The following is a 21537-nucleotide window of genomic DNA, read 5'->3' as shown; positions in this document are numbered from 1 at the left end:
GTCTGGATTGGAAAAAAACTTTTTGTTTCTTTTAGGCAAAACTAATACTCTAGTATGAAACTTGGGGAGCTATCAACCCAGGTAATACTTTATCAATGAAATTCCATTAAGTCCATTTACGATGGGAATGGATTCTTAGTTCTCCATCATAAGCACACACAATATGACCCATTCTTCCTCAATGCCATCCAATGACACCCTTCTTTTTGGAAGTATTGACAGGCCAACCAATACTAGGTAAAGCTAGATGTACAAAAGACCAGAAGTAATCCAATTTGAAAGGGGAGAGTCTAGAGAGAAAGAAAAATGACTTGATCAAGCCACATCATTGTCAGTTCTTGATGAATGTTGCCAATTTGTCATCCCTTCTGCTCAACATTGTTTCTGCTATTAGTTTCCTGATACTGTGATCCTGTACACTCATGACTTTATATTTATAACACACTTTCAAGAGATAATAAGGTATATTGAAACTCAGAACAATTTTTTTAAGAGGCTAGACTATGTGACCAGATTCAAATCCCCTTCCTTATTCTAGTGGTTTCTGGTAACCATTGACTTACCTTCTATCCGCTTTCAACTGGACTATGTGGTTTCTAAATGTTCTCTGGCTTAAAAACCTTGTCTAGACCTACGAGATTGCTTCATAAATCTCTATATTTAGGGGATTACATAATTTAATGTATATGGGAAAGAAGGAGGAGAATGTGGTGGTATTGCTACCTGGCATCATTTTCCTTATGTTCCCATCTGGCAATACTCCATATCTGCTTTCTAGCAATATGGAGTATTGCCTCACTTTAGTTAGAGAGCACCTGTATTTTGTCTGGAATAAGACTTTGTTGTTTAAGATAAAATCAGCTCTGTTTTTCATGGCAACCCTTTAGAAATATTTATGTAAAAAACAGACTATCAGAAGAAAAATAGTTCAATGCAATATTTATGAAATTTTTGTAAATAGCAATAGCAAAATTTATTTGTTAGTATTAAGTAAAATGTGCTGAAATATATGTGTTATTAATATCATTTAAATTACCTATAATTTATTTCTAGAAGATTTTGTTTTACATCCTGCAAGAACACCAATTGCTGATTTTCTTAACGAAAAGAAAACCCCAATACAATCTCGACTAATAGAATTTGGAGTTCAAACAAGTGTAAATAGAAATCTATTTTACAGACAGAGTATGAAAAACAATAATTAATTAATATATCAAATTACTTTATAGAAATATAAAAAAATTAAAGATTATTTAAATTCACAAAATAATAGTCACTATTGATGATTATTATTTAGAAAATATTTTAATTTAAACATTAAACAGTTATTTTTTAGTTTTTTTCAAATGTTTTAAAATAACAACATTAATAAATATCTTAAAAATTAATCAAAATATTCTCATTATTTGTGTAATATTATTTACAACTTGCATATTTATTAAATTGGTTTCAGTAATTAATAATAACCTGAAATAATAATAAAAAAATTATAACATTGTAAGCAATTGTTTTAAAAAATAACTATTTAGTATTAATTTTATTAAAATTTTATTTTTGTAGAAGATTCAGTTAATTACTTTCAATAAAAACTTGTTGAATATTAAAAGTGTCAAATGTCTAGAGTATCAAATACATTCAATCATTATTTACATCTTTTATATTGATATTTTGTACGATCCTAACCTATAATTTAAATGCTATTATTAATTATTCAATTTGTATTTGTTGTGTTTTTTTATTTACCTATACAGTATAATATACTACAGACAACTACACACAATAATATACAGCAGTGGCATACCCAGAGGGGGCTGATGGGACCTGGCACTCTCCAAAGAAAAAAGAAAGAAACATTAAAAAGTTTTCCAAAAATATTCTCCTAATTAATATTTATTTTTTAAATTTATATTATATTGTGTTTTATATGTCTATACTACTAATGAATTAGTGACCATATAAGATGGGAATTTTATTAAGTTTGCATTAAAAAGTTTTTTATCCATTTAACTGGGCTCACAGAGATTAAATCCTGAGTGTGCCACTAATATATGCAGTTAAATTTATGAGAATGATTGATATTTATTTTTATGGTTTTTGGTTTGACATAATTTAGATAAAATTTCATCTTTTTAATTGTTTTGTAGCATAATGAATGAGACGTTCTGCATGTAGTTTCTTGCTGTCCTGATTAATAGATCCTGAGATGAGGTCAAATGAATGGTTATGCTTACTTTGTATAAATTTATTTAAAATTTTTATTTCTTAATGGTTATAAACTTTATCAATATTTTTTCAAATTACAGTGGTAAATATCATTTTACAGTTTTATGTTATATATTAGTTAATAATTATATTTAAATATTTCTGTAATATGATTGTTAAACTTTCTAGTACTTTTTCAAATATAATGAAATTGCCCTAGTAAATAATATATTAGGACATTGGGGGGACTTAATCGTATCTTGATAGAATTCAGGCAAGCTGGAAAGAAAAGCCAATTTAAGACCAAAGCAAATGATGTGGATTGCTTTGTTTTTGTGTTTTGTTTGTTTTTGTGCCCATTTTCCATTATGTTTCTTCCCCCTCCTATATTCCATTAGGCATGCTCAATTGCATCAGAGAGCCTGGACATTGTCACTTTGATCCCACTGTATCTCCAGAATGAACTCATGGACTTCCATTTCCTATTACCTTTTTGGATTCCACATTGCAATTAATAGAAAATGGAAAAGTTTTATCAATATTGATTGATCAGATTTCAAATGAATGCAATTCTGTAAGCTATTCATTACTGTATAAGTAACAACCAGGAAACAGTCAGAACAGCAACTTGTAACCCCAAGAATTTTAAAAAAGTGTTAGAATGGTCGGTGTGATGAACCCTTACGTAAAACTAAGCTTCATAGTTATATAAATCAAATACTATAATATAACAAACATTAAAACCATATAGTTTGGTTATTTAAGCCTATCATTGTCATGTTTATCACAATACTCAGACAGTACAAAATAGCAAATTTCATTAGTCAAGTAGACAGCATTTTTTTATGGTGTTAGCTGTAACAAACTGTTTCATTCACAGCCGAATAATCTGCCAATGAATTGTTGTAATAAGCACGTGGTGAGGGTTGATTTTTCACAAAGAGACGGGTATATAAAACAAATAAGACATGCTTTATTTTTTTCTGTGAACATATACAGGAAAGGTTCTTGTTGATTCCGACCTCCTGATTCCTTACTTCAAACAAAAGAACAAACAACACCTTTTTCGATTCACAGTCGAGAAACAGAAATATATTTTTAGGAAGGAACGGGAACCCGAGTTGGTGATTGAGGTGGCGACTGCTGGATGACTTCGTCTTGGGATTTTTCCTTTTGGGGACGGATTGCATGCGAGAATCGATAAAAAACGTCCTTTATCTTTGGCTGACCAATGTCCTTATCAACGCTACTTCTTTCTTACGTGCCCTTTGTGACTCTTTCAGTCGAAGCAACACCGACCTGGAGACCTCTCTCTGATGGTCTTCCCTCTTCCAGGTCCAAAGCCAAAAGGTACTCACTTAGTCTCTCACTTGCCCTCTGGGCTATTTCTAATCCTTTGTCTCCTAATTAGGTTACCGACCACCCACACTTGGACGAAAGTTCCAGAAAGTATAGACAAAGGAACACAGAACAAAGAAAGAAGGAAAGATAGAAAATCATATATATACATATATATAAAAATATAATAAAAAATATATTGGTGTACCACCACAGAATCAAATTTTGCAATAATCAGACCAAATATTTATATTCTTGAAAACCACTTAAATCATATTTTGTGTTTGCCAGTAACCTCGTATTATGTAATTTTCTTATTCCAATGCCACCATACTGATGGGTCCATTAGGAAGAAGGGACCCTCCTCCGCAATGGAGGAGGGTCAAAGTAATTTCACCAAAAGTAGTCGTTGACCTCCTCCTGGAAGAGAGGATGGTCAACCACTACTAATTAATAGTGGTCTTCTATTAATGTTTGAACAGTTATCCATGTTAGGTTGTGACAGCCCGCATATGATTGAAGTTGCTAACCTTAACATCCTAGACAACTTGTTTAAATAAAAAAAAAATCTTATAAAAATGCAAGGATAATTGCTTTTATGTGATGATAAAATGTTTATATTTTTGCAACAGATTGTATAAACTATATGGGAAGTATGTCCTCATGACTATCGCGTTTATAGAAAAATTATTAGAATTGCTTTGGTTTATTCGGTTATGGCAACCTGACAAGTGAGCAATCTGCCAAGGAGGATGCATTCTGGGAAGACTTTTATGTGAAGCTAGTCCCTATTTACGTGTTACTAACGCGAAGAAAACCCAGAAAACTCCACATGGTCAGTCGGTTGGCCATGCGCGAACACACAACCGACTACCTGTGTTCGGCGGTTTTATCCACTCAGTTACTGGAGGGTAGTTATTGGGCTGCAATTCTAAAAAAATTGTAGGCCTATAAATTGCCATTGTCATCCGTCATCTCTGGCATGACTCTATTCCTAACTTAGTTTGTTAAATTTTTTGAGAATACTGTATATGGCGCTACATATAAATCCAGCAAATCATATGTAGACAGAAATTAATTGATGTATAAAAATCGAATCGATAATTTCGGGTGGGATGTACGACATGATCTAAGTTAGTATTATTTGAACGTAACTACCGAGTGTTGTAACAATTTGTCGAACGGTCTAGGCGTGCATAGCGAGCAAACAATCAAACATCCTCATTTATATACACACATGCGAAAGTGAATTTGGGAAAGGGTAGCTTCTCCAAATAAATAAACAGGTGTGGTGGAGTGAGGGAGAAGAGGAGGAGCGAGAAATTTAGTGTCAATGATATGTAAACACAGTCGTATACGTTGGGACCGTTCTGTAAAAACAGAATTGAGTGTTTATCTTCGAAGAAATATTTCTTAATCTCTGGATTTTAATGGAATAATTTGACACTCTCAGTCAGGATCGAATTCTCTTCGAGAGTCGAAAGTCCTGTTTAATATAGGATAATCACTCGCGAATAATTCGAATATTTAATAATTAAGCTAAAGTTTGTAATTAATATTTTATTTACAAATTTTTATTTGTATAAATTATAATCACTTTTGTCAAAGAACGATAATAAATTAATAAAACTCGAAACAATAGGAATAATACACAACAATAAAATTTGCTATCGAAACTAAGTCGATTTTCTGAAATAAAAATAAGCAAAAAATGAAATCATTTTTAATATAAAGATTTATTCTTTGTACGCGAAACATAATGAACGATGCAATGAATGCAGAAGACTTGTGGCCTTCATTAAAAAGTGCAATTTACGACATATACAGGAAGAATAATGCGTCACTGAAGTTCGAATGTTTATATCAGGATGTGTATACAATGGTTAGAAATAATCACGGAGAACGACTGTACAAAGGGATAAATGAGGTCATCGCTAGCTATTTAACGAATGAAGTACGTACACAAGTGCTTGCTTGCCTTCGAAATAACTTTCTGAGCAAGCTTAACGATGTCTGGGACGATTTTCAAGCCAGTATGGTGATGATCCGAGATGTGTTCATGTATCTCGATAATGTTTACGCCAGAATAAACGATTTAAATAATGTATACAATCTCGGATTGATCCTGTTCCGCGATAAGATTATAAAATACGAGAATATTTCCTTTTATCTGCGTTCCACCCTTCTCCGAATGATCACGAGAGAAAGGAAGGGCGAAAATGAAGATAGAACCGCCATTAAAAATGCATGCGATATGCTTGTTTCTATAGGCACAGGTTCCGATTCTTTTTATATAGAAGAGTTCGAAACTCCATTTTTAGAACAGACAAACGAATTTTATACAAAAGAAAGTTATCGTTTCTTATCGGAGAAGAATGCCATGTCTTACGTGAGAAAAGCTAGAACACGAATGGAAGAAGAATCCACCAGAGCCAAATTCTGTTTTGGAGAAACGACGGAGAAAAAAGTAATGGAAATTTTAGAGGAACAACTGCTCAGAAAGCATATCAAAATCATTATGGAAATGGAAAATTCTGGAATATTTTATATGCTGAAGAATGAAAAAATGGAAGAATTAGCTTCTATGTACCAGCTCTTTTCTAGAACGGAAGATTGCTTACACATAATGGCTGAATACGTAAGCAAATATCTTAGGAACTTAGGAAAAAATATGGTAGAAGAAGGTAAAAGAAATATACATATCTTAGAATTTATACATAGCTGGATAGATTTAGTAGAAAAATTCAATGTCTTTCTGTGTAAATCTTTCAAATCTGACAAATACATTCAGAAAATGATAGTTAACGACTTCGAACATCTCTTAAATTTAGATTCCAAATACTCAGAATATCTGTCTTTGTTTATAAATGATAAATTAAAAAAGAAGGCCAGAGACTTTACTGGAGAGATTGAAGATGATATTATTGATAAAAGTTTCATTCTGTTTCGCTATCTTCGGGATAAAGATTTGTTTTTAAAGTACTACATACAGCACATGGCCAAGCGATTACTTTTCAATAGAAGAATATCTAAAGACTCCGAACAAGAAGTCATCTTAAAGTTAAAGATGGAATGCGGAAGTCAATACACTTTTAAATTAGAGAAAATGATGAAAGATGTAATAATTTCAGATGAAACCATCGAAAATTTTAATAATAACACACAAATTTCTAGACATTTTCCAAGTAAGATGATTGAATTGAATGTTAAAGTTCTGACTTCGCAGCTTTGGCCAATACAAAAATGTTTCGTAAATTGCTATTTACCAGAATATCCGAGGAAAATCTTCGATGCTTTTATGAAATTTTATTTGAAAAGACATTGCGGACGTAAATTAATTTTGCAGCCTCAATTCGGTTGGGCGGATATTTCCGCCGAATTCTGTGGAGAAACGTTACAAGAGAATTCTGTCAATGGGGATTGTACTAAGCTCATCTCTAACAATTCTTTAATTAATGGCAATCCTAGAAATTATATTTTTCAAGTTTCCACTTATCAAATGTGTATTTTAATGTTGTTTAATTCCGGAAAGAGTATTTCGTTTGAAGATATGTTACTTGAAACAGATATACCAGAGAACGATTTAAAAAGATCATTAGAGACTTTAGTCTCAGGTAAACCATGGCAGAAAATCTTACTTAAGCATCCCAAAGGAACTCACTTTCAGTCTAGCGATACGTTCGCTGTCAACGAAGCTTTTTCTTCGAGGTTTTATCGCGTAAAAGTCCAACCTTACAAGAACAGAGATTCGACAGGATCCGATAAAGTTATCGAAGACGATATAAATGAAGATCGAAAATATGCAGTAGAAGCAGCCATTGTAAAAACAATGAAAGTCTCGAAAGTACTTCATCACAAGGACTTAATTTCCAACGTGATTTTACTGTTAAAGCATCGATTCCAGCCCAGTATTCTATTGATTAAGACACGAATAGAAAGTTTGATCGAAAGAGAATATTTAGCTAGAAAAGAAGACGACAAAGAAATATATCTTTATATTCAGTAATGATTTCATGACTGATTTGAATAAATATAAATTAGTTTGATAAGCTCAAAATTATTCTTTATTTCATATGTTGGAATAATAGTTGATATGGCGATAAATAGGATTTTATTAATACATTAATTTAATATAAAATAATTATAAGTCGACATGCACAGTTATAAATACGGTATATAACAATACTATGAGATAAAGCTAATTTAAATGTAATTTTTCAAAAATTGTCTGTAATAAAAAATCTTTATTCAACTTTTCTTATTGTCGACATGATAAATAAGTCAGCTTTTTTCCTGTGGGCTCTTCTTTATGGATTGGCGGGGTCCACAACGGCTTCTTTATGGGTTGACGAGGTCCACAACGAGACAACCGGCCTTCATAGTACTTTTTATTATAAAGTAGATTGATTTGCAATGCTTTTATCTTTCGGATAAGACAATGTAATTTCGTTAAACACTGCCCGTCATTCAGAAAGTAACAATGGCCAATAAACTTAAATGTAAATTAGTGGCTTTCGGAGAGATGCACCTTCTCAGGTGAGGATCTTAATTCTGAAAATAGAAAAAATATATATATAAAATTATTATTTCGGTAAAAAATCTTTCCTTTGGGATTTAATATTAAAATAATGTCTATAAATATATTCAATGCCTGCCTACGGGGAAGTGTTAGAAGAATAATATGATCGTTTTCAAGATACAGTATCGATGTTTATAGTGTATTGTATGACTGGTTTTTTTTATGATGTTTTATCTTTTACCGTTTCTCAAAGAGAAAAGGAAGTGGGCTCGCGAATTGAATAAAAACAGATCCGATCATGTGAATTTTATCGTTTGACTAAAAGGCTGCGCGATTAATCGCGACAATCGGTTATAATCGATTTTTGGGGTTCATCAATTATCGAACTTTTCGGGGGTAGTCCGTCCGTATATGTCGGTCTCCGTCCCTCATCACCCGGCCTCTCCATTGCGGGCCTGGCCGAATCCATAAAGGGCTTGCTAAAAGGGCGAAGAGTTAAAAAGAAAAAAAATACTACTGATAGTGTTAGATCTTAAAACACATTTCCGATAAAAATAAAATTTAATATTTTTTTAATAATATACTTTAATCATTCTAAGCATAATTTTTTTCGCGAAATTTTGGTATAATAATAATAATAAGTGATTTGATAATAAAAGAAAAGATATTTTAACTTATTTTGCTTTATTATTTTTTATACTCGGAATAATTGTATAAGTATTAATACTTTTTTAAAATTTAATAATTATTTTACTCTAAATGCGATAATTTTAATCAACTTGCCAGACGATCGACGTTTTATATTTTGTATCCGGTGAGTTGGCATCACTGTAATTATCAGATAACAACATGGCGCCCGCATGGAGTGAAGTCTCATGTGCTCGAGAGGAAAAGCGGTGCGAATTAATATTATCCGGTGCGGCCGTTTCGAAAAAGATCGAAGAAGAAGGTTTAGACCTAGAAATTTTTACTTTAAATAATTTAAATTTTCTAGAAATAAGTCACACGTGCTTAATTACACTACCCGACGAAATAATCAATTTAACTAATTTGACAAATTTCGTCCTTCGCGGCAATTGGTTGAAGGAATTGAATGAAAATTTGTGTAACTTAACCAAACTGAAGTTTTTGGATATTTCGGAAAATCAAATAACTCATTTACCTCAAGATATTAATAAATTAGTTTCTCTTCAAACTTTGAACGTCAGCGCGAATAGTTTGACAAATTTCCCACCTTTAAGTAATTTAACAAAATTATCGACTATAAATTTCACTAAAAATCAATTTGAAAACTTTCCTCTCGAACTCTGTGATTCAGCACTGGCGCATCTGTCTGAAGTCATCGGAAGTAACAACAATATTGTAGACATTCCATCTGAAATTGAAAACCTCGTCTCTCTAAAAACTTTGGATCTTGGAAATAATAAGATCGTCGAAGTGCCTGGTGAACTTTCGAACTGTTCTAAATTAAAAGAACTTAATTTAAAAGGTAACCGCATCAAAGACAGAAGGTTGGGGAAGTTGGTCGATCAGTGCCATACTAAGCAAGTGTTGGAGTATGTGAGAAGTCACTGTCCCAAAAAAGGAAAAGAGAATAACTTAACAACACAATCTACTAAAGGAAAAGCAAAAGGAGGAAAACAAAAGAAATCCATCCAGAAAGAAGAGGTATCAAATTTTATATTAAGTTACTGTTGGAAGATTTTATGAATGTTGTTGTTCATTGGCTGCGTTCGGCAGACTCAACAGTTGTAACTGAGCAAATTGGTAGCCTTTACGTAGCAACCTGGATCTGCTGAATGACGAGTAACATTGTGTTGGAACAAAAAGCCTCGTTGGTCAGTTTCGGATAGCGTAAATGAAAGACGTTACCAAATGTGACAAAACACTAAACATTCTGAAAGAATGCTACTGTAGAAAGCATTCAGCAGAAAAATAACTTGATGGCTCTGGAACTTTTAAGTCTGCTGAATGCAGCCATTGAATCTTCTTGGGAAGCTTTTCTAGACCTGTGATCTGCAATGATGGGACAGATGGTCTGCAGACTTGAATTAATAGATTAAAACTTTGTTCAATGTTGGTTTGTTTTTAACAATTCCCTTCCAATTCAATTAATTATGTTTCCGTTGTCTTTATCTTTAATATAGTGAAGCCCAAGTTGGACCGTGGACCTAAGACCTGTCTTTCTTTCTATCTTTCTGATACATAAATATACACGACCATTGAAACCTGATACGTTAAGCTAATACATCTACAACAGCCGTAAATGATCAGGCTATATTTTGGATAAAGTGCCAAATTCATTTCTAATTTATAATTATCCAAAATATAGCCTGATCATTTATGGCTGTTGTAGACGTATTATCTTTCTGATACTTTTCGGTTAATGGGATGCCAGCTGATACATATGGCAATGGGTGAGATTTGAGCTCTAAATGAGGGTTTCACCCCACCCGCAGAATTGCTGACCCTTCGTGAGATATTCGTCTCTGAAGATTGGTTTTTAACACGTATTGATCTACTGTCTTTTCTACCTGCTTTGCATCTAGATGTGTGCCTCGATGCTCACTATTGCTTGCACCTTGGTGTTCAGGTGTGGGTGAGCCCCACATCCTCCTAAAACTATATAACGTTGAGTACTCTCAAGTCGAGTGGGCTACTCAAAGCTGGCATGGCTGTCGCTTGTGCTAAATTGTTAAACGTGGTAGTCTTCTGGCATCTCATTAATCAAAAAGAACTGTCTTTCCACCATCCTCTGCAAACACCACTGTTATGTCATCAGTCCTTTATTTGATGGATTAATTTCTGAACTGTTCACTGTAGAAAGCCTAAGCTTTGGATAACTTCTTCAATTATTCTATATTCAAAAGGAGCATGAAAATTCATATAGAAACTAAGATTTTAATTAATATGTATTTAAAGTTAGACTTAAGTTGAAACCGAGTTGTTTAACTTCATTAGGCTATGTTCCATATATACAGTAGAGCTTCGATTATCTGAATATCAATCAACTGAAACATNATGAACTGATACAAAATTGGTGCCAGTGTGTTAGTCATCAAGCTTGTGATAAAGAGAAGTCCTTGCTTGATCTTGATTTCACTAAATAATAATAATAATTACATTGATGATGATTTGATTATGATTTTTTTAGTATTTTTCTTCCTTTTTTTTCATTGAAATTTAGAGCTAACCACAAATTATTGCATGCATGATGTGGTAACTGTGTAAAACTTCAAATGCTCGTAACTTCTGATAAGTGCATATTTCAAAAAATGTTTTAGATAAAAGTTTTTTTAATTTTTGATGATGATTCAGAATATGCAATAAGAAATGGCAGTTCCCATTTAAGAAAATGAAGTTCACCCTGTTTTTTTTCAATTGTAGTGGCATCTTGCATTTTGTGGTCCCCTCTTAAAGTGTAACATTTTTTTTTTTTTCTGTACAATGCATATTTTTCAAGTTGCTCCATTGGATTCATTAAAATGGTCCATCTTATACCTACTGATCTTTAACAATGTATCATCTTCCTTTAATTTTCTGTTATAATGAAGAATTTCAAAACTAATAGATTACATCTTTTGAAATATTTGCTTCCAAAAAGACTTCTTTTTTCAACAGTAAGAACAATAATGTGATTTAATGGTTTTCTCTTGTGCTAAACACTTAATTCAAAGCTTTTTGATATAGATTTAACACCAACACTGCCTGATGATGTAGATAGTCTTTCATTTTTAGGTTAAGATAGAGGCGTTGATTAGATTGAAATAAGAAATACTAGGAGAAAGGTATATAGTGCATAGTATTTTCCCAATTCCTTTAGCAGCAAAAATAACTTACAGTACAAATGACTCGTATCATTATTATGTTTCCAACTCAACTTAGAATATTCTTAGATCAATTTATCAACTTTTTGTTATCTGTATTACTGTGACTGAATTTATTAAAGAAAACTATTACTAAATTAAGTTTTTGTAATAGAAAAACTATTAAAAAGACACACAACAAATAAATTTTAAAGAACTTGTGTGTGTCATTTTTGAATCCTTGACATGATCTACAACTTAAAAAAATGCAGCAGAATTAAAATCATACCATTGTTAATAAATATTTCTATGGTTTATATTTATTAATTAAGCTGAATAGTAAAAAGCTTAGTGTCATAATTTTATGAAAAGAGAGGATTGGAAACTAAACATCTTATCTATCAGATATGAAGATAAAGTAAATTTTTATGTAATACTATAGTCGAAGCATTCAGTGTTGCCTGAGAATTAGATACAATTATTTTTAAAACAATCACTTAATGTTAAAATTTAATGGATTGTTTTAATAGAAAAATATTTTTATTTAAGCATGGTTTCTGTAGAAACACATCTTGCACCAATGAAAATCATATTTTTGCTGTTTATTTTTTTATTTTTCTTGTACATTTTTGCTTTTATGAGAAAGAGTATGTAGACTATTTCAATCAGATAAGAATTAATGTAGAATATTAATCTAGCAATAAAATTTGCTGCTGTTTATAAAAGTTCTACAAATAAAATTTAAAACTGAAATAGCCGTAAAAAACTATTTTCATAGTTTTTTTTTTAGTCTTTTGAGACAGTGAACTTGTTTCAAATTTACTATCTGAAAAACCACATGAAAATATGGTTATGAAAATATAATTTTTATCACTTTTTAAGTACATGAATTCTTATTGGGTTTTGAGTACTAATAAAATTTTGAGACAAATTTTATATTTGAACTCATTCATTTTAATTCTTTTTACCTCTATGTCCTTGTTGTTGTACATTTCTGTGTTTATACTGTCTTCTTGGACCTTGTTTATTTGTAGGACTTATTATACTGGTATAGTTTCTGATTAGCAAAGAGAGATGATCTTAGTCAAAACAAAATACTTTTATTTTCACCAGGTGAAAATAAAGAATGTATAAATATGTATAAGTCCTACTAATAAACAAGGTCCAAGTAGACAATCATTGATTTTAAATTTTCTGTCTCATCATTTTCCCCAAACTGTTGATGTCTCGTTCAGCTTTTTACAGCTAGATTCAAATTGGTAAAATAATAATTTTAAAATGTAATAAAAAATGATCAATGGTAAGATAAAAGAAAATGCTCTAATTTAAAATTAGTTTTTAAAAATAGGCAGATATTACATAAATTAATTGTAGAGGCATTGTAGTATTGTATGAGATATCAAAGATCAAATATCGACACAGGACTTAAAACGTTTTACTGTTTTAGATTTACATTCTGATAATACAATTGATATCTCCTTTAGTCTGTACCAATATATTTTTCTGTAAGAAATTTGATTCTGTAAGATAGACTTAAGATGTACTTGTACCACTTCATTTACTAACATTTCATGTTAGTAAATGAAGCAGTCAATCAGTGAAGCCTATATATCTTTAAAGTAAGAACATAGAAGTGATATATAAATCAAATGCATGAATAGTTTACTTATTTATTCTGCTTATCTATTCTACAACTGTGCCATTTATTCAGAGATTTTACAGTAGATATAATGTCCATTTAGATGAGTTTACAATAGGGGCAAATGAATTGATCTTGAATTGCAAATATGTGGAAAGAATGGTCCACCCTTTGTGTGTGTGTGGAATAACTCGAAAATATGCATCCTTCAAAAAAATCATTAAAAAAATGTTAACCTCAAGGGGGCATTGCAATTTATGAAAATGTGATCAACTTCATTTTCTAAAATGGAAAGCCCCATTTCTTATTGTATATTCTGAATCTTTATCAAAAATAAACAAACTTTTATCTAAAATATTTTTTCAAAAGATGCACTTATCAGAAGTTATGAGTGCTTGGAGTTTTATATAGCCTCCACACTATGCATGCAAAAATTTGTGTATAATTGTGAAATTCACTGAAAAAAAAAGAAGAAAAATTCTAAAGAAATCATTAGGAGAATATTATTATTTAGTGAAGAAGGATAATTAAACCATTCTTTTCCTTCAAATAATGAACTGATACAAAATTGGTGCCAGTGTGTTAGTCATCAAACTTGTGATAAAGAGAAGTCCTTGCTTGATCTTGATTTCACTAAATAATAATAATAATTACATTGATGATGATTTGATTATGATTTTTTTAGTATTTTTCTTCCTTTTTTTTCATTGAAATTTAGAGCTAACCACAAATTATTGCATGCATGATGTGGTAACTGTGTAAAACTTCAAATGCTCGTAACTTCTGATAAGTGCATATTTCAAAAAATGTTTTAGATAAAAGTTTTTTTAATTTTTGATGATGATTCAGAATATGCAATAAGAAATGGCAGTTCCCATTTAAGAAAATGAAGTTCACCCTGTTTTTTTTTTCAATTGTAGTGGCATCTTGCATTTTGTGGTCCCCTCTTAAAGTGTAACATGNCGTCCTTATGTTGTTGGTTGTATTGTTCATAGTGTAGATTTGAGCGGTGGAAATTTAAAAAAATTTCTTGTACTTCAGGTGAGTTATAAAATTTACTACTTGAAATAATTGTTTAATTTTTGGTATGTTATTCTAAAAAACTAATTAATGAAAAAAATATCCCTGTTTTTTTCAATTGTAGTGGCATCTTGCATTTTGTGGTCCCCTCTTAAAGTGTAACATGTTTTTTTTTTTTTTTCTGTACAATGCATATTTTTCAAGTTGCTCCATTGGATTCATTAAAATGGTCCATCTTATACCTACTGATCTTTAACAATGTATCATCTTCCTTTAATTTTCTGTTATAATGAAGAATTTCAAAACTAATAGATTACATCTTTTGAAATATTTGCTTCCAAAAAGACTTCTTTTTTCAACAGTAAGAACAATAATGTGATTTAATGGTTTTCTCTTGTGCTAAACACTTAATTCAAAGCTTTTTGATATAGATTTAACACCAACACTGCCTGATGATGTAGATAGTCTTTCATTTTTAGGTTAAGATAGAGGCGTTGATTAGATTGAAATAAGAAATACTAGGAGAAAGGTATATAGTGCATAGTATTTTCCCAATTCCTTTAGCAGCAAAAATAACTTACAGTACAAATGACTCGTATCATTATTATGTTTCCAACTCAACTTAGAATATTCTTAGATCAATTTATCAACTTTTTGTTATCTGTATTACTGTGACTGAATTTATTAAAGAAAACTATTACTAAATTAAGTTTTTGTAATAGAAAAACTATTAAAAAGACACACAACAAATAAATTTTAAAGAACTTGTGTGTGTCATTTTTGAATCCTTGACATGATCTACAACTTAAAAAAATGCAGCAGAATTAAAATCATACCATTGTTAATAAATATTTCTATGGTTTATATTTATTAATTAAGCTGAATAGTAAAAAGCTTAGTGTCATAATTTTATGAAAAGAGAGGATTGGAAACTAAACATCTTATCTATCAGATATGAAGATAAAGTAAATTTTTATGTAATACTATAGTCGAAGCATTCAGTGTTGCCTGAGAATTAGATACAATTATTTTTAAAACAATCACTTAATGTTAAAATTTAATGGATTGTTTTAATAGAAAAATATTTTTATTTAAGCATGGTTTCTGTAGAAACACATCTTGCACCAATGAAAATCATATTTTTGTTGTTTATTTTTTTATTTTTCTTGTACATTTCTACTTTTATGAGAAAGAGTATGTAGACTATTTCAATCAGATAAGAATTAATGTAGAATATTAATCTAGCAATAAAATTTGCTGCTGTTTATAAAAGTTCTACAAATAAAATTTAAAACTGAAATAGCCATAAAAAACTATTTTCATAGTTTTTTTTTTTAGTCTTTTGAGACAGTGAACTTGTTTCAAATTTACTATCTGAAAAACCACATGAAAATATGGTTATGAAAATATAATTTTTATCACTTTTTAAGTACATGAATTCTTATTGGGTTTTGAGTACTAATAAAATTTTGAGACAAATTTTATATTTGAACTCATTCATTTTAATTCTTTTTACCTCTATGTCCTTGTTGTTGTACATTTCTGTGTTTATACTGTCTTCTTGGACCTTGTTTATTTGTAGGACTTATTATACTGGTATAGTTTCTGATTAGCAAAGAGAGATGATCTTAGTCAAAACAAAATACTTTTATTTTCACCAGGTGAAAATAAAGAATGTATAAATATGTATAAGTCCTACTAATAAACAAGGTCCAAGTAGACAATCATTGATTTTAAATTTTCTGTCTCATCATTTTCCCCAAACTGTTGATGTCTCGTTTAGCTTTTTACAGCTAGATTCAAATTGGTAACTGTTTAACCAAACCAATTTTGAGGCAAGTGGACAAAATATTAAAGCTCATCATTTTCAAAAATTCATTCTAAATATTTGTGCTTGTTAAGAATGTGCAGCTTAGTTCTGATTTTGCACTATATGATTTTGATTACACAGTTGTCTGGTAGTGCAAAACTATGCAATCTTGTTGGTTTGATAGGCAGCTTCTTTTGGATAGGAAGTGATGTTTTCAACAAAAACTAGTCATTGGTTTCCTTTTGGATGAGAGGATAATCCAATCAAGGGTGATCATACATAATTTGTGCTTGTTAGTAATACACTAGTAATTCTCCATTTTGAATGTTTCACTCTTGTTTGTTACATACAGCCTTTTGCAGATTGGGATGGAGTTTATTTGACAAAAAGTAGGTATTGATATTCTGGCTGAATAGATGGTCCCTTAAAATTTATATTTGCTCAAATCATGTTTGAGCAAAAGAATAAACAAACATACTTCTTGCATATTAGATTGCACGTAGATAGTATGATAAATATAACACATCTTCAAACCTATAATAAATCAAGCAGAATGGTGTATACTTCACTTTACAAACATTTTCGACTTTCTTCTAAAGTCTGCTTCAGGTTTCGGCTACAATTTTAAAAAAATTGTAGACCTATAAATTTCCACTGTTGTCCATCTGTCTGTCCTTCCTTAATCTCAAGAATGGAGTTAGATAGATGAAAGATGAGACCAGATATGGAGAGCTTAGGGACAGGGGGCACCAATTAACTATATATGAACTTTGGTTTGCATCAGAAGTCATATTATTTCAATTCAAAAATTTTCTCATGAAAGGAGCTAAATAGATGACTGGCATGACTCCATTGCCAGCAGGAAAGTATGATGTACAGGGCAAGACAGTACTAACTTGAGGTGGAAACCATATATTTTAAATGAAATTAATTAAAAATATGATTAAAAATTGCAATCTGGCATTGTGACAATGTCAAGTAAATAATTGCTTATAGGTTTGAAAGTGTGGTTTTTTTAATTTGATATCATACAATTTGTCATATAGACAAAGTTAGATTGTATGATATCAAATTTTTGAAGTAAGAATATCAGCAATGATGAGAAAAGAGTTAATTAATTGATTCACATAATCTAGATATTTGCAAAATATGATAAAGGCCAGCAAAATGAAATAAGGGATTTAACTAATTTTTAAATTTAGAATTTAAAAAAAGCTTGTTAATATGATAAAAAAAAAATTATTCATTAAAAAAGTAAATTAAAATGTTAATAAAATACATAAACACTTTTTCAAGAAATAGCTTAATTTAGCAACTAGATGAACTTTATCAGTTGTAAACTTCCTAATAATCAAATATAAAATATTTTATCTATAATGTAATATTGATTTACAGATAGCAGCTTCTGATAATTTATTATGTAAATAATTTGCTAAATTTAACTGCCTGCACTCATATATTAAAGAAAATAACATGTTAAATTACTGAAGTATGTAATGAATTATCTTAAATTGTAAAATCATTTAAGTTTACTCAAGAAAATTAATTATTTTTTCATTTTGAATAGAGTGACAGATAATCCTACAATATACAGTGGTACCTCAGGTTACGAACGCCCCAGCATACGAAATTTTCAGGATACGACATGAAATTCGGACATATTTTTGCTCCACGATACGAACAAAAACTCACCATACGACGTTACATTAGTTCGCATTTTTCATTTGTTTTTCTTACTACAGTTATTTTTTTNTGCTTTATTATTTTTTATACTCGGAATAATTGTATAAGTATTAATACTTTTTTAAAATTTAATAATTATTTTACTCTAAATGCGATAATTTTAATCAACTTGCCAGACGATCGACGTTTTATATTTTGTATCCGGTGAGTTGGCATCACTGTAATTATCAGATAACAACATGGCGCCCGCATGGAGTGAAGTCTCATGTGTTCGAGAGGAAAAGCGGTGCGAATTAATATTATCCGGTGCGGCCGTTTCGAAAAAGATCGAAGAAGAAGGTTTAGACCTAGAAATTTTTACTTTAAATAATTTAAATTTTCTAGAAATAAGTCACACGTGCTTAATTACACTACCCGACGAAATAATCAATTTAACTAATTTGACAAATTTCGTCCTTCGCGGCAATTGGTTGAAGGAATTGAATGAAAATTTGTGTAACTTAACCAAACTGAAGTTTTTGGATATTTCGGAAAATCAAATAACTCATTTACCTCAAGATATTAATAAATTAGTTTCTCTTCAAACTTTGAACGTCAGCGCGAATAGTTTGACAAATTTCCCACCTTTAAGTAATTTAACAAAATTATCGACTATAAATTTCACTAAAAATCAATTTGAAAACTTTCCTCTCGAACTCTGTGATTCAGCACTGGCGCATCTGTCTGAAGTCATCGGAAGTAACAACAATATTGTAGACATTCCATCTGAAATTGAAAATCTCGTCTCTCTAAAAACTTTGGATCTTGGAAATAATAAGATCGTCGAAGTGCCTGGTGAACTTTCGAACTGTTCTAAATTAAAAGAACTTAATTTAAAAGGTAACCGCATCAAAGACAGAAGGTTGGGGAAGTTGGTCGATCAGTGCCATACTAAGCAAGTGTTGGAGTATGTGAGAAGTCACTGTCCCAAAAAAGGAAAAGAGAATAACTTAACAACACAATCTACTAAAGGAAAAGCAAAAGGAGGAAAACAAAAGAAATCCATCCAGAAAGAAGAGGTATCAAATTTTATATTAAGTTACTGTTGGAAGATTTTATGAATGTTGTTGTTCATTGGCTGCGTTCGGCAGACTCAACAGTTGTAACTGAGCAAATTGGTAGCCTTTACGTAGCAACCTGGATCTGCTGAATGACGAGTAACATTGTGTTGGAACAAAAAGCCTCGTTGGTCAGTTTCGGATAGCGTAAATGAAAGACGTTACCAAATGTGACAAAACACTAAACATTCTGAAAGAATGCTACTGTAGAAAGCATTCAGCAGAAAAATAACTTGATGGCTCTGGAACTTTTAAGTCTGCTGAATGCAGCCATTGAATCTTCTTGGGAAGCTTTTCTAGACCTGTGATCTGCAATGATGGGACAGATGGTCTGCAGACTTGAATTAATAGATTAAAACTTTGTTCAATGTTGGTTTGTTTTTAACAATTCCCTTCCAATTCAATTAATTATGTTTCCGTTGTCTTTATCTTTAATATAGTGAAGCCCAAGTTGGACCGTGGACCTAAGACCTGTCTTTCTTTCTATCTTTCTGATACATAAATATACACGACCATTGAAACCTGATACGTTAAGCTAATACATCTACAACAGCCGTAAATGATCAGGCTATATTTTGGATAAAGTGCCAAATTCATTTCTAATTTATAATTATCCAAAATATAGCCTGATCATTTATGGCTGTTGTAGACGTATTATCTTTCTGATACTTTTCGGTTAATGGGATGCCAGCTGATACATATGGCAATGGGTGAGATTTGAGCTCTAAATGAGGGTTTCACCCCACCCGCAGAATTGCTGACCCTTCATGAGATATTCGTTTCTGAAGATTGGTTTTTAACACGTATTGATCTACTGTCTTTTCTACCTGCTTTGCATCTAGATGTGTGCCTCGATGCTCACTATTGCTTGCACCTTGGTGTTCAGGTATGGGTGAGCCCCACATCCTCCTAAAACTATATAACGTTGAGTACTCTCAAGTTGAGTGGGCTACTCAAAGCTGGCATGGCTGTCGCTTGTGCTAAATTGTTAAACGTGGTAGTCTTCTGGCATCTCATTAATCAAAAAGAACTGTCTTTCCACCATCCTCTGCAAACACCACTGTTATGTCATCAGTCCTTTATTTGATGGATTAATTTCTGAACTGTTCACTGTAGAAAGCCTAAGCTTTGGGTAACTTCTTCAATTATTCTATATTCAAAAGGAGCATGAAAATTCATATAGAAAGTAAGATTTTAATTAATATGTATTTAAAGTTAGACTTAAGTTGAAACCGAGTTGTTTAACTTCATTAGGCTATGTTCCATATATACAGTAGAGCTTTGATTATCTGAATATCAATCAACTGAAACATCAATTAACTGAAAGCTCTCCAGTCAGCAAATTTAAATTTCTGTTAGTGCTGTGGTGCAGCAATATTTGGCTATATCTTGGGTTACTTCAATATTGTTTTTGTTTGTGTGTGTGTTTTAGCTAGCAGCACTGGCGCAATCATGAGAGGGTACTTAAGGACGTGGCAGGATTTGCATGAATTTCAACATGGTATTTAAAACATGTTAGATTTATTATGTCAGAAATGGCAGAGCATCCCAAATGTTGGTAATATCCACATAGGTTTTTAAAAATATCAGGCCTATGTAACTTACTGGTTTGTAGAATTCTTTCAGACATTTTTCTGGTCCTTGGGCTTAAAAAGGTTGAGAAATGCAGTCCTAGTGGATTTTTTGTGAAAGTTATGCAATTCAGTTCAATGGAAATGAATGATGTGATGTTCAATTTATACTGTATATGTATACCAGAATTGTAATTAAAGTATCCTTTTCAGTGCTGTCTTGAAAAAGATTTAGCAGGCCAAATGCAACTAAATTTGGAATAGTAACATTTTGGGATAGGCAGAAGACATTTCTGTGAAAAGGAAAAAAGTAGCACCAAAACTCACTGTGATACTTTTTTGCACTACAAGTATCATTTTAATTTTATAAGCTATTCAAACTATCCAGAAACCTTGAGATGTGGGAGATACTGCTCAATGCAGTCCTCATTCTAAAGGTTAAAACCTGAAGCTGGTGAACAGTGTGTTCAGCAATCAACTGTAATAGATCCTCTGTTCAGGTTACCTAAAGTCTTTCAGGTTACCAAATTTGCAATATGTTCTTGATAAACCACACTTTTTAAGTGTCTCAACAAAATTCATACATATTAAGATCAAAAGTGCCATAATGGTGAATTTTGATGCCAATTTTTTATGTTTAATGTCTTCTATATGTTCTAATATTTGGTTGCATTCAGTCTAGTAAATATCTGTAGACAACATTGAATTCTGGTACTTTAATTGTCTAGTATACTAGAGATTCCATCATGACCAATTTTGATGATGCAATTCTAATATTTCTAACTATTTTGCGACATTCTTCACATTCATATTGGCAATTTATGGTTATTTTTTTTTTTTAAATATAAAATA

General features: G+C 31.2%; 3 protein-coding genes across 4 annotated transcripts in view; all 3 read left to right on the top strand.

Moving 5' to 3' along the window:
• LOC111632592 (E3 ubiquitin-protein ligase CCNB1IP1-like) overlaps positions 1-1272 on the top strand; it is a 29422-nt gene extending 28150 nt beyond the window's left edge. For both annotated transcript variants that reach the window (XM_023377071.1, XM_023377070.1), the window contains one exon: positions 1054-1272. In XM_023377071.1, the coding sequence (XP_023232839.1) occupies positions 1054-1205 (152 nt within the window). In that variant the 3' untranslated portion in view covers positions 1206-1272. The remainder of the gene's footprint in view (positions 1-1053) is intronic.
• Positions 1273-5164: 3892 nt separating this feature from the next.
• On the top strand, positions 5165-8994 carry LOC111632591 (cullin-3-B-like). The gene is made up of 2 exons (XM_023377069.1): positions 5165-7542; positions 8846-8994. Exons 1-2 carry the CDS (start codon positions 5300-5302, stop codon positions 8964-8966), a joined length of 2364 nt encoding a protein of 787 aa, XP_023232837.1. The 5' UTR covers positions 5165-5299; the 3' UTR covers positions 8967-8994.
• Positions 8995-18242: 9248 nt separating this feature from the next.
• Positions 18243-21537, top strand: part of LOC111632599 (leucine-rich repeat-containing protein 47-like) — an 18462-nt gene continuing 15167 nt past the window's right edge. Inside the window, exons 1-2 of the mRNA XM_023377077.1 lie at positions 18243-19094; positions 19867-20006. Coding sequence (XP_023232845.1) covers positions 18257-19094; positions 19867-20006 — 978 coding nt within the window. The 5' untranslated portion in view covers positions 18243-18256. The remainder of the gene's footprint in view (positions 19095-19866; positions 20007-21537) is intronic.

Source organism: Centruroides sculpturatus, unplaced genomic scaffold (genome assembly GCF_000671375.1).
Source record: "Centruroides sculpturatus isolate CEXI.00-Female unplaced genomic scaffold, Cexi_2.0 scaffold743, whole genome shotgun sequence".
NCBI classification, from domain to species: domain Eukaryota; kingdom Metazoa; phylum Arthropoda; class Arachnida; order Scorpiones; family Buthidae; genus Centruroides; species Centruroides sculpturatus.
This window is presented reverse-complemented; position numbering and strand designations above follow the sequence as displayed.